General features: G+C 44.5%; 1 protein-coding gene across 1 annotated transcript in view; it reads right to left on the minus strand.

Moving 5' to 3' along the window:
* The window catches only part of LOC144102507 (acetylgalactosaminyl-O-glycosyl-glycoprotein beta-1,3-N-acetylglucosaminyltransferase-like), an 86,640-nt gene extending 73,668 nt beyond the window's left edge, over positions 1 to 12,972 (minus strand). The window contains exon 1 of the mRNA XM_077635765.1: positions 12,478 to 12,972. Coding sequence (XP_077491891.1) covers positions 12,478 to 12,972 — 495 coding nt within the window. The remainder of the gene's footprint in view (positions 1 to 12,477) is intronic.
* Between the last annotated feature and the right edge of the window lie 218 nt (positions 12,973 to 13,190).

Here is a 13,190-nt window from a genome sequence, read left to right on the forward strand (position 1 = left end):
AGCCATTATGCCGGTGAACAATGCGTGAGCACTCCATCCCTCTCCTTGTCTTTCTTTTCTTTTGTGCCACATACAGCTGAATGATTCAATGATCCTTTCTTGGTACTGCCTTTGTCTTATTTTATCTTCCGCAGCGTCGTGCAAGATTTTGACGCTTTTCATTCCCCCCATTTGGGGCACGTTTTTAAAGCTTTTACCTTCTTCATTTTTATGTATTCACTTGTATATTTTCCTCTCTGTCCTTCATGGTTTTAACGCATTCCCCACCCTTTTGGGTAATTTTTCACTTGTTTTGTTTTTGTTATTGCTACCTGACCAACTTTTCGCGGCTGTTTACAAAGCCTTTTTACCGCTTACTTTTTGTTTTGTTCCTGTTTTTTCGCCATCTTGTGAAGCGACTACAGTGTTTGCAGGTTATCGCTGCAGCAGCCCTGTTGCCCACCCTCTCATGTCTTCTATTTAAGCGTCTCTTCATCAGAATAAAAACGCAGTTGTGAGTATAAAGGCATTACCAAGTAGCCCGGAACATTGCTCTTATGAGAAAACAATCACCTTACATTAGCACTATTTTTATAAATATCAAATTCCTTCGATACTAATGATCACGCATTTATTTTGAAAAAGTTGCAAGACATGGGATTCAGGGGACGATTTCATCATTTCTTTCAGGGATATTTCACAGACAGATCACAGTGTGTTAGAATTGATGAGAAATACATTCAATTTAAGGCGATTAAATTTGGTGTTCCTAAAGGAAGTACACCGGGCTCATTACTATTCTATATGTACGTTTCTGAAGTCGGTTTTCTGAAATTAACCTCAAGAATTTATCGCTATGCAGATGCCACAGCACTAGCACAAGAACCCACTGATCTTCATTCTGGGAGCAAAGGGTTTGAACAGGATATGCGCAAGGTGATAGACTGGCTTGTCTAAAATTCAATATATTTAAATCGACAGAAAACGAAGCTTCACTGCTTTAGAAACTCGCACAAGCGAATGCTCCTGAATCAGTCACATTGTGATCCATGCACATGTAATGTCATACCATTTCCACCTTCGATAATATGTGTCGGAATAATACTTGATGAGCTCGTAACACGGAATAATCATGTGCAGTATATATGTAGCAGGCTTAGAGCCGTGTCCGCGATGATGTGCAACCTCGGAGGTAAGATTTCGATGCACCTAAGGCGCATCATATTCAAGGCGCTGTCTGAATATATTATAACCTGCGGCATAACATTGTATGTAACTTGCTCTCATCACAAAATGGGAGCCATAAATCGTAGAATTAAAAAACTGTAAAAAGTATAACTTATGGTACTATGCTGGAGAAGGTTAATTAAGGAGTAAAAATACAATAGACTAGGCGTACTAGAAATGCGGGAACTATTTATTACACAGTGCTTACCCCTCATTACTTTACAAATGCTTTAAAAATGCCCGTCAAGAAAAACGCTAGCTTAAGAAAAATAGAAACTAATATTAAGGCACGACGCTTTGCACAATACGGGATAAAGATAAGGAGATTTTATGTGCCGCAAATATTAAATGAACTTGGTCAAGAGTTTTTGCATTTTCAAAACTAAACGTAAAATGACTAAAGCAAGAAGAGAGAGAGAATGAAAAGGAAACGCAGGGAGGTTAACCAGATGTGAGTCTCCGGTTTGCTACCCTACACTGGGGATGGGGGCTAGGGGTTAGAAATATGACAGAGAGGAAAACGCAAAAAAAAGGAACGTGCACACATGGAGACACACACACACAAGGCGTTCCAGTTAAAGTCCTTCACACAGGCCGGTAGATTGCAAGAAGCGCAAAAGCGCTTGCACGACCGTCTTCTGCGACGGTAGGTCCTTTCGATGTTGTAGAATTCTTTTTTTCGGATAGCGCTTGGTCGTCCAGTTGGTCAAGTTCGCGGCTAAGACATGCCCTCTGTGGACTGTACTGCGGGCAGGAGCACAATATATGGCCAATTGATTCTTCATGGCCGCAGTGGTCACAGGTTGGGGTGTCGGTCATCCCTAAGCGGAAGGCATAGGCTTTAGTAAAAGCAACACCCAACCAATAAGAAAATGGTGCTCAGTCTTTCAGATAATTCACTGATAGAATCTTGCATGCTGTATTCTACTTTACCAGTTTTACTTCAGATTTTAGATTTGTTTAGATATGGCCCATTTCAAGCTCTTATGATGTGCTCTGTTCATTCCTGTTTTTTCGAGTTGTATTCCTATTTGCTCAATATGTATACATAATTGTTTGCATAATACGCATACATCGCACAGCAGCCGGGCACCTTAGCGTTTTTCCTCCATAAAATCGCAGTAGCCACGACTAGTGTGCCTGTTATTGTTTTGTGTGTAATTGTTTGTACACATTCGGTGAATCGCCGTACTCCCTGAAAAACCAATGAGCACGCTGTGCTTAGGTTGGACAGGAAAAACTCATTTGCTAAACAAAGATGAATAAATTTTGATCTGATTTGATTTCATTTCTGTCTATAAACATTGAACGCAAAGCTTGGCGTGTTATTACAGCATTACAAAGACTGAATACATCGCACTTATATAGCAACATTTTCATTGTGTAGCTTATTGACTGCAGAAGGTAATTGGTTCAGTGGTGTGGAATCGCCCATTTCAAGCTCTTGTGATGTGCTCTGTTCATTCCTGTTTTTTCGAGTTTTATTCCTATTTGCTCAATATGTATACATAATTGTTTGCATAATACGCATACATCGCACAGCAACCGGGCACCTTAGCGTTTTTCCTCCATAAAATCGCAGTAGCCACGACTAGTGTGCCTGTTATTGTTTTGTGTGTAATTGTTTGTACACATTCGGTGAATCGCCGTACTCCCTGAACAACCAATGAGCACGCTGTGCTTAGGTTGGACAGGAAAAACTCATTTGCTAAACAAAGATGAATAAATTTTGATCTGATTTGATTTCATTTCTGTCTATAAACATTGAACGCAAAGCTTGGCGTGTTATTACAGCATTACAAAGACTGAATACATCGCACTTATATAGCAACATTGGCATTGTGTAGCTTATTGACTGCAGAAGGTAATTGGTTCAGTGGTGTGGAATCGCCCATTTTTCAGGGGTACGTGTCCGAGAAGTATTGCAGCGTAACGCTGCACCTGAGGACATCATTAGAAATTCTTTATACTTTTCATTAGCAAAATGAATGTGGTAGAGGACGCAGTAACTATAAAGAGACTAAGTGTTACTTATATGATGCTGGCGAAATAGCTCGGCTGGAGGATGTATATATGGTACATTGCTCTTACAACGTACGGCTTTTTTTCTACCCGCAGAAGTGTACTAACGTTCATTTTAGTAGCCGTCTCCCATACTAGTGTACAATAGTTAGGCCTCTCCTATCCTTCGAACTTCACTAAGCCCTATCACATCCAATTTAATTCCCGCTAGTTCCTCGAACAACACTGCTAGCCCTAGCTCACTTGATAAGGATCTAGCGTTAAATACTGCCAGGTTCAGATTCCAATGGAGGCCTGTCTGGAGCCAGAGTTTCTTAGCACCCTTCGCTGCGTCACAGGTCTGACCGCCGCCTTGCTCAGATGCTCTGCAGTCTCTGGGAACTAAGGGGCGAGGGTTAATTGATTGGTTCCTTTAAAGTTGTCGCCATGTACTACATGGTATTACTACACCAGTTTGGCCAAATCCTGTTTTGGTGAGGGAGTGCGTAGTCGGTTCTGGTCATCGAGACCATACCGCGCCCCAGGCCTGGATTTGCATTTTCATCAACAAGTGGTGGTTTTATATTCTTTCCTAACTCGGTGGAGAAATGCGCGGAACCGGGATTCGAGCCCCGGTCCTGTTGCACGCGAGGCGGACGCTCTGCCTCTACACAATCGCTGCATCGCTGCAAAAGCTGGTAATATGATAGAAATACCACACATGGGAGAATTACGAAATCTTCACCCACACACGTATACACAAAGAGAGGCTTGTTATTTTCACTTTTATTGACAAAATAAACTTATTATATCTTAGTTGTTAACGTTGGGATGTCAATCTTTAGTGTGTCATAGTGGTTTAATATTGTTGGCAATGTACGCTAAATTTTCTTCCGCCTGTACTGTGTGCGCGAAAAACGAACGTGCCAACGTGGTTGATAGAGAAAATGTTATGTTGTAGGGGATGTGTTCAGGTTGTGCGATGTCGAGAAAAACATGTAATCTGCCATGAACCGCTATCTTATAAAAATATAATAGTGTGTAAGTGTACTAATCCTGGAATTGACTGATTCTGTGCTTTTCAAAAAGAGTAGCCGCGTGTTCTAAATACAAGGAATTTCACACCGCGCGGACAGTCTTTTCTGCCTTACAGTGAGTTTTGCGTAGGTTTTCAGCTGTAGTATTACCCAAAACGAGTAAGCATGCTGAACTACAAACACAGCATCCAACGCGAGCGCGAGCATACCATATCTCAAAGGCCAGTCTGTCTTGCCTCAGTAAAGCTTCACTAGCAATTCACGCGAAAGAGATTACGCTCTAAACGCGATGTAGCTGACATAGGAGTGAAATGGAAGTACGCTTTCGTCTAGCGCGCTGCCTTTTAGAGGCCCTGTATGCTGATAAAACCATGCAGCACAGATTTTTTTAACCGAAAGAAATTTTATGTTAAAAAAATGTGAACTTCTAGCAGTTGCGAAGGTTTTAAATCTCCACGTTAGGGCAGGATAGGTGCACCTCTGCGCCGATAGCGGTGTATGCATGTATATATTACAGTGTACATGCGTCAGTGTGGTGCTCTAGTGTATATAACAAGCTTATGTCTAAATTCATCAATATCAATACCCAATTTTTTCAATATATATGCGTACACTATGCATGTGTACATACTAATGGTGCTAGTGATGCCGACAAAAATATTCGGCACCTGGCAGATCCTATTCTCGTACGGAAATTGTCGTCCTAGCATGTTCGTAGACATATGTAAATTGTTCATCGTGTTTAGGTGTTTATAGCGTTTGTTGCGTATGCACCTCCCGAAGGAAAATTATGTATGCATGCGGTACAAAAGTAAAAACTGCAAAAAAAAAGTCAAACCTCCAGCACTCCGGCGCAGAGTTTAGAAGCCTCCTCCCATTGCCAACTGCATCTAGTTACTATCTTTTGCAGTGGGAATAAGCCTCCGTTGCCTAGAGTAAGCAGGTCGTATATTTAGTGATCTTAGCGTTATCTTGTGCCATGTAAGGTTGTTGCGCAATATTCCTTTAATTTCCTTAAGAATTCATCCGTCATTTCAGCGCTGTGTGTGTCACTTCATATTAGTTCATTCTGACTTATGCGCTGTAGTTTATGCAATCGCTTAAAGACCGCCGAGAAGAAGTTCAATTTTAAATTATTTATTCATCGTAGGGAGAGGACGATGAAGGGATCAGCGCATAATAGTTGCTAAAGCGTTATTTGTAAATAAATACGCTAGCAAAAATATGGAATCTATAATTTTAAAGCGCGATGACGCTGTAGTTTTTGCTTAGCCGTTACTTGGGGCTGTGAAACCATGACGCAGCTAGTTGCTGGGAGGTGACACAAAAGACTGGTGATTGGTGAACGGGGAAGCTCTCGCTGAGTCGTAGGAATTACCCAGCAAGGTTAAGCGGTGGTGAATTTTGCCCCGCCGTTTTTTTTCCGTATGTTGACGACGGTTAATAGCATCCCAGTCGAAATCAAGAAGAAATAAGCTTGGACAGTGCATGTAATGCGAATGCAAGACAACTGATGGTCGTTAAGGGTAACAGACTGGATTCCAAGAGAAGGCAAGCTTAGCAGGGACGGCAGAAAGTTAGGTGGCGGATGAGATTGACAAGTTTGCGGTGGTTAGTAGGTGGCGCAGTTAATTTGACGCATATGGATTGGTTAGGTTTGGCTTCGTTTACAGGGATTAATGTGGAAAGCAACTCTGGCTACGAGTGACGCCCAAGTGGAGGATTGTGGGTAGTTACGACCATCTGTGGCTTTTTAGCGTGCACTGGCATCGCAAAGCAAACGGGCTTCTAGCAAAACGCGGCCGCTGCGGCCGGCATCACGTCTTTCGGGTCAGCAGCCAAGCACCATAACAACTGAGTCAGCCGGGCGGCTAACTGGAGTGATGTATGAGACTTCTTTGTGCTACATTGCGTGTAATCAGGCTGATGATGATTATGTTTGCACTGCGCACTATAAGCTGCGATCAGCCACCCAGACGAGAAATATGGCTGTTTCACTACCATCGAAACTTAATGCCAACTGTTTTCTGTGCAACGCCCCCTAGGCACCTCAACAAATGAGCGTACGCGAGGTTGTCGAAAATTGAGAGCATTTTTTCTCTCGTTGCAGTCTTGGCGTAAAGACCCAGAATTCGCATTGCGTTCAAGAGGACCGCGTTTCGAACACTGGCGCTGCGCAATTCTTCACCAGAAAAAAAGGAATTTAGAACCAAGTCTGCAACCGAACCTGAAAACCTATATTAATCAGAGTCTTATCCAGTTGGACTAGCCAAGCCGTGCTGTTCGGCGAACTAGCGGATATAAATTGCGATGTCACAGCGCTTAGGCTGGGAGGACCGCTGAACACCTTCATCAGCCTAACAACACACACTGCAGGACAAGGCCTCTCCCATATGTCTCTAATTAACCTTGCGATGTGCCAGCTGGGACCAAAGAATCCCTGCAAACTTCCTGATCTCGTCCGACCATCTGCCTTTCTTGCGCCGACGGCTAAGCTTTATTCTTCTCGGATTATCGAATATATTACGTAAACAAAACTCGTTGCGGGTGTAGTTGGTTATGCATTGTTTTTGAAAAAGCAATGCCGCGCTAAATTTCAAGACGACGACAAAGAACACGGCGGCACAGGCGCTGTACTCCAACTATTTTGACGGAAGCAGACACACGTAACATTCATACGGAATGAAGATACTGAGCCCATAAATTAAAGAGAGCCTATTGCATATTATTGCCTATTTAATTATCTGAACTCACTGGGCCGCAAGGAGATTGGTGTGATGCTGTCGCACGAGTCGACTCTTTCTTTGAGAAACAATTGGCGGTGGTTTAGATCTGGTTAAACCTGGAATGGCGCGATAGCTACAGCAGGCCGACTGGAAATTGCTGATTTGAATGTCAAAGTCAGTCTTTCGTCGCTCCGCTCCGTTTCGCTGACGTTCCTTGTTCATCTTCGTCCCACTTGAAGTGGCGCGTGCGCACAGCCGTGGCAGCTCGGTTTCGCCGGTGTGCCGCGCCGCCGGTACCATCAGCTGCTTCGCACCACGTGGCTGGTCACGTGACCAACCAGGTGACGAACCACGTGATCAGCCAAGGCGCTTCGCCGCCGGCAGCTGCTCCGCACCCCGTGACTAACCAAGTGACAGTGGGTTGGCGCCGCCACGCTGAAGGATCGAAATTCTACCGTAATGTAGCTATCGCTACAAAACGCTTCTAGAATCCAGTCCTTACTTCGACTAGAATTTCGATTCCCTCAAGTCGTGGCTCACAGTTATGATCATTTTCATCTTTGCAAGGGCGGGTATGGGCGGGTAGATTCGAGTACGAGTACGACATGTTATCTAGTAATCGTTCATGCTCGTGGCACGTTCGTTGACATAGCGGTTAGTTTTCCCGACATATAATTTCCCACATGAAAGGGGAACCTCATAGACCACGCTGCCTTGGGACACATCTTGCTCAATTTTCCTGGCGCTGAAAGAGTCATCGGTACGCCGTACTTCATGCCAACCCTTTTCAGGTAGTGAGACACCCTATGGATGTGCGAGAATACCACTGGTCCGGCGCTCCTACGTTCCTGCCTCCGTGTTTTCTTCGGTTTCTCCTCAATGTTTTGTAAGAGTGCCTTGGCGACGGCTGCCAATTCATATTCATAGAACCCTGCTTGGCGCATTTTAGCTACCCTACCCTGAAAGCTCGCGTGCATCATACAAGGACATGACATGATGAGGGTGGATTCCAGCGGAATGGTCACTGTAGCTCTCTTGAGAGTTTTTGACCTGGCCGAAGCAGAGGGCAAAAAATCTTACTCGGCTCTAGGGCGGTAACACAAGCAAACACATCTTTCTTCGAGCTTGATGTTGAAGTGTCTCCTAGTTTTGCAGCCCTAAAATCAATAAGGATTCTTTGCCCTCTCATATATATTTTTAAGTTTGAAGTTCAGTTTATCTCTTAAAACTCAAGAGAAAGGCATGCATAGACTGAATGATCAAACAGAAAGAGGTCCCAGAGCAATATGCTGTAATGGGACCCCTTATAATGAAATGGATAAGCTAATGATATTTTTTAGCAGTAGCAACCGCGAACAGTAATGAGTTAAATATCAGGTAAACACTATAACATATTAGATAAAATTGCTTACTGATACGCAAAACCAGAGAGGAAACACAATGAAGTATGCACAAAACAGTTGGAAACCAAAAAACAGTTAGCCTAGCTGTTGGAAAGAAACATATTAAGTTGGCATTTAAATGATGACAAGGATAGAGCTGTTTTAATATCCAAAGGCAATGAATTCCGAAGATTGACGAAGGAATATTCAACTGTATGAATTCCGAAGTTAGTGCGAACTTTCGGAAGCAAAAAAATATGCCGATTTGAGAGCACTTGAATTCTTGATGTCCTTCAAGAGTATGAATATCAGAAGATTATGATCATTAACTGCTCTAAAACCAAATACACCAACATTGAACTTAAGGAGATTATTAATATTTAGTATGTTAAGCTCGTTTTACAAAGGTAATGTGGGAAAATACCGGTTATTAGATGTCAGAATTCTGACAGCTCGGTACTGAATAAGTTGAAGAGGCGATAAATGGGAATGGTATGTCAGCCCCGAGAAGTAATGCAATAATATAGATGGCGATGAATAAACACTTAGTAGATAGTGATTAAAGTACGCAAGTTAAAGAAACGACGAACTTTTCGCAAAACTCTAATTACAAATGAAGTCTTTTTCTGTAATGCCTCTATGTGCCGGCCAGATTTTAAACCAGAATTCAGAACTAAGCCAAGGAACACACACTGATTAGTTGGACGGAGAGGATGGCAGTTAGTAGCATGTTATTAGTCGTGGCGTTCTGGTTAGTGTAGTGATCTGTAGATCTCCAGGAATATGTTTCGAATCTTGTTGCGGTGCATGCTTTCTTTTTGGCCCTTCCACTTTTTTATTTTTTTAGTCCTTTATCTTGAATGGCAGCTATTCTATGGTTCACTCCTTTTTACTTCCAGCCCAGCGTTTGCCTTTCCTAAGATTAGTGTACGAGATATATATGGCGTGTATGACATACGAGGATACGTATGACGTATATGGGCACACATATGATATATTCCACAGATTCGCTTGAACGACACACATATGACACATACATATACGATATATTTCGAGTACAAATGTCTCCTCTAATTACTGGCTTGGAGCTCAAGTATCCTCAAGTCATGCCCTTATATGACGCACGCGAGCTTTCAGGGAGAGCTAGCTGAACTGCGCCAAGCAGGTTTCGCTGACCACGTATCGGCAGCCGTGACTTCGGCACTCTTAAAATTATCCTGGGGAGAGCAACGAAAACACGGAGACAGGAACGTAGCAGCGCCAGACCGATTATAACGTCGTACATCCATAGAGTATCCAACAACCTGAAAAGAGTTGGCAACAAGTACGGCGCGGCGGTAGCACTTTCTGCGTCAGGCAAACTGACCAAGGTGTGCCCAGAGGTCCGTAGTTGCAGCTCTGGAATGGAACACGCAAAGCCGTACGCAAAGTTGTGACAAGGGCGCGGTCTATGAGATCCCGCTGTCATGAGGCAAATTGTATGTCCGCCAAAGTGGCCGCTGTGTAAATGAACTTGCCACGGAAGATGAACTACCACTTTATAAGATTTCACTCGCGCACCCGAATATAGCCGCCAAATTCCGCTCTTGAAATCTGAAAACGATCGTATCTGTGAGCCGCGAATTGAGGGAATCAAAATTTGGAGCAGAAGTGAGGACAGATATAAATACGGAAAGCTGAGCAAGTTGGTTACTACTAGGCAACATAAGCAGACGTGCGTCCCGTTGCTTCATCAGACATCCGTCATCTTCAAATATAAAGATCAGATAGTAAGGGAACTAGTAGAGGCATATCACATTGACAAGGGGGTGCAGCATGCATTAGCAAGCCCACATTATCACTGGCTAACGACGAAATCACCTGTTTGGAGCATGTTTTTGCAGCAAGGTAGATTTAAGGTGTTCAGTGGTGACGCAGTATTTCTCGAATATTTTTTGTTCTGTTTAGTGTTTGGCGGAATAGTATATGTACACACATGCGTAATAAATCACCAGTTGAAAGTCAGCGCTCGTGTCGTCGTGTTTGTTGCGTCCTCGTGTTTTTCCGCGCTTTTTTAACGGATTGAGGACAGATTAACTAGCGAATTGTCAGATCCGTCTTTTTTTTCAAGGAAACAGGCGACACGTGCGTCAGCGCGACATTAGTGTCTCTGCGAGCCAGTGAATTGAGATAATTAGGCGATAATATGCAATCTTCTCTATTTAATTTCATCATATCATCATCAACCTAATGACGCCCACTGCAGGGCAAAGGCCTCTCTCATGTCATGTCATCCCTGTCTTTTGCCAGCTGCGGACACTGTATTCACCAAAACTTCGTAACTTCATCCGCGCACCTGTCTTTCTGACAGCCCCCGCTACGCTTGCCTTCTCTTCGAATCCACTCCGTTATGATCTAAGACTAGCGGTTGTTATCTTGCCTTCGCATCACATGCCCTGCCCAAGCCCATTTCTTCCTCTGGATTTCGACAAGAATGCGATTAACCCGCGTTTGTTTCCTCTCCCACTGTGCCCGCATCCGGACTCTTAACGTTACACCTACCATCTTTTTTTGCATAGCTGACTGTGTTGTCCTTAAGTTCAACCCTTTTCGTTAGGCACCACGGTTCTGTCCCATAGGTGAGTACCGATAAGATTAACGCTGTATACTTTTCTTTTGAGGGACGTTGGTAAACTGCCATTCAAGATCTCAGAGAACCTGCCATATGCGCTCCACCCCATTCTTATTCATCTAGTTATTTCCCTCTCACCACCCTGAGAAGCGGGCACAACCTGCCCTATGTAGACGTATTTCCTTGCCCTCTTCCAGCACTCGGCCACAAACTGTGAACTGCTGTTTCCTTGCGAGACTGTTAAAAATTTCTTCGGTTTTCTACATGTTACTTTTAAGACCTATCGTTCTGCTCTTCGGTTATGCTTTGCAGCTGATCTCTTGCAAGGCAAAGTCATCAGCGAATCGCAGATTACTTAAATAATTACTCTGCGTCGCACAAAAATTACTCTCAATGAACACTTATACCCAACTGTTCCCAATCCAGGCCTCGGAACACCTCCTCTAAACAGGCGGTGGATAGCATTGGCGAGATCGTGTCTCCCTGCCTGGCGCCCTTCATTATTGGAAATTTATTGCTTACTTTATGGATGGCTATGGTAGCTGTGCTGTTGCTATATATACCTTTGAGTATTTTTACATAATGGTCTTCTACATCCTGATTCCGGAATCAGAGGTTCCCACTGAGTCAAATACTTTCTCGTAGCCAATGAACGCTATTTGTAACGCTTGGTTACATTCTGCGCATTTTTCAATCATCTGATGGATAGTGTGAATATGATCTACTAGATTTTTTTTTTGCTGGCGTCATGAATGTGCATGCGCTCAGCACCTTCATGCTGTACACATGTAACATGCGTCTGCTTGAATAAAAATTGGAGTACACCGCAAATCCTCACAACATTTTCAATGTGCTGAATTACTTTTTCAAAAACAAAATCTTGCCATAACAGCACATACACCGCTGACATCTATTTCTTGTGCTTTATTTAGGCTATGATGCCATTAGCTCGAGTTTGACCCCTGACCCAATCTCATCTCTTCCGGTCCCTTAATGTTACGGCAATAATTTTCCTTTCCATAGCTCAATGCACCTGCTGCCAAACGCGGCGAGCGAGGAGAGAGTCATACATGAGAGCGGTGGACAGGAGAGGAGAGCCAGTCGAAAACGACTCTGCGTGGAAAACTAGAAAGAGGTCTCTAGACCTATAGAGATACGAAGCCGTTCTCGTATTCTCTACCTCGACATATCCTGAACAAGCCATGCCAACGGCTGCCCCTGAATCACGCGGTAACCATTCAGGTGTTTTTTTTCTTTTTCTTTCTAATTTTTCTTCTATCGTAGAAAGCCCCTGATATCAATTTGGTGTCAAGTAACGCCGCTGCTTTTATGCCACTCAGAAGGGCGCGCTGGAGCGACATCATGCATGACCATACTGCACTCGCCCTCTCAGCGTGGTGCGTTGATACCAGAACTTAGTCGGCGCCACCTCGGAACATGGAATGGTACGCTCAACAGCTCTCGCCGTGAAATCACCACGGACACGCACAAAATCGACTTAGCGTGAACTGCACCTGAAACGGCTGGATGAGGACGTCGTCGTCCATCTTGACCACGTGCTGGACCCCAGGGCAGTTTTCTGCTGCCCAACGCATTGCGGCCACAAACTTGATTGACATGACGGCGAAGGTGTCCTCAAACGGGAACACCACCAGGTCTCCCGTCGTGTCCACCTCTAGGTCCAGCCAGACGTCCACATTAGGCTCCGCTGGGCGTCGTCCAGTGAAGAACACCGCGGTCCAGTTAAATCGCTGCGCAGCCACCTCCTCCATCAGCGTGTCCCTGAACACAGCTCGACGGCTGCGGCCTGCCGGTGCGGTGTACACGAGCAACAGCACACTTAAGGGGTGGCGACAGCGTTCGATCACCGCCCAGCCCCCTCGTAAAGTGAGACGAGGCTCGGACGAGCGCTCCACCATTCGGCCGTCGACTTCCTCGTGGGCCCAGTCCGCATGCCGCATGGTCTCACGGGGACCTGCTGGTGCCGCCACTATCTGGGGATCCCACATGTACCAAGCCAGATATACATAAGCGCACAGATTGACTGCGACGAGCGTCGCAAGTAACACCTTTAGATACTCCATTGTGACACCAGGCGTTTGCACAGTCAGGGGGTTGAATGAAGATAGCTTGCGCTTGACGGCAACGTGAATATGACGAGGAACGTGTCCACAGAATGCGATGTCTCTGCTGCTTATGACGATGATGTCCACAGGATTAATGGCTG

This window comes from Amblyomma americanum, chromosome 8 (genome assembly GCF_052857255.1).
Source record: "Amblyomma americanum isolate KBUSLIRL-KWMA chromosome 8, ASM5285725v1, whole genome shotgun sequence".
Lineage (NCBI taxonomy): Eukaryota > Metazoa > Arthropoda > Arachnida > Ixodida > Ixodidae > Amblyomma > Amblyomma americanum.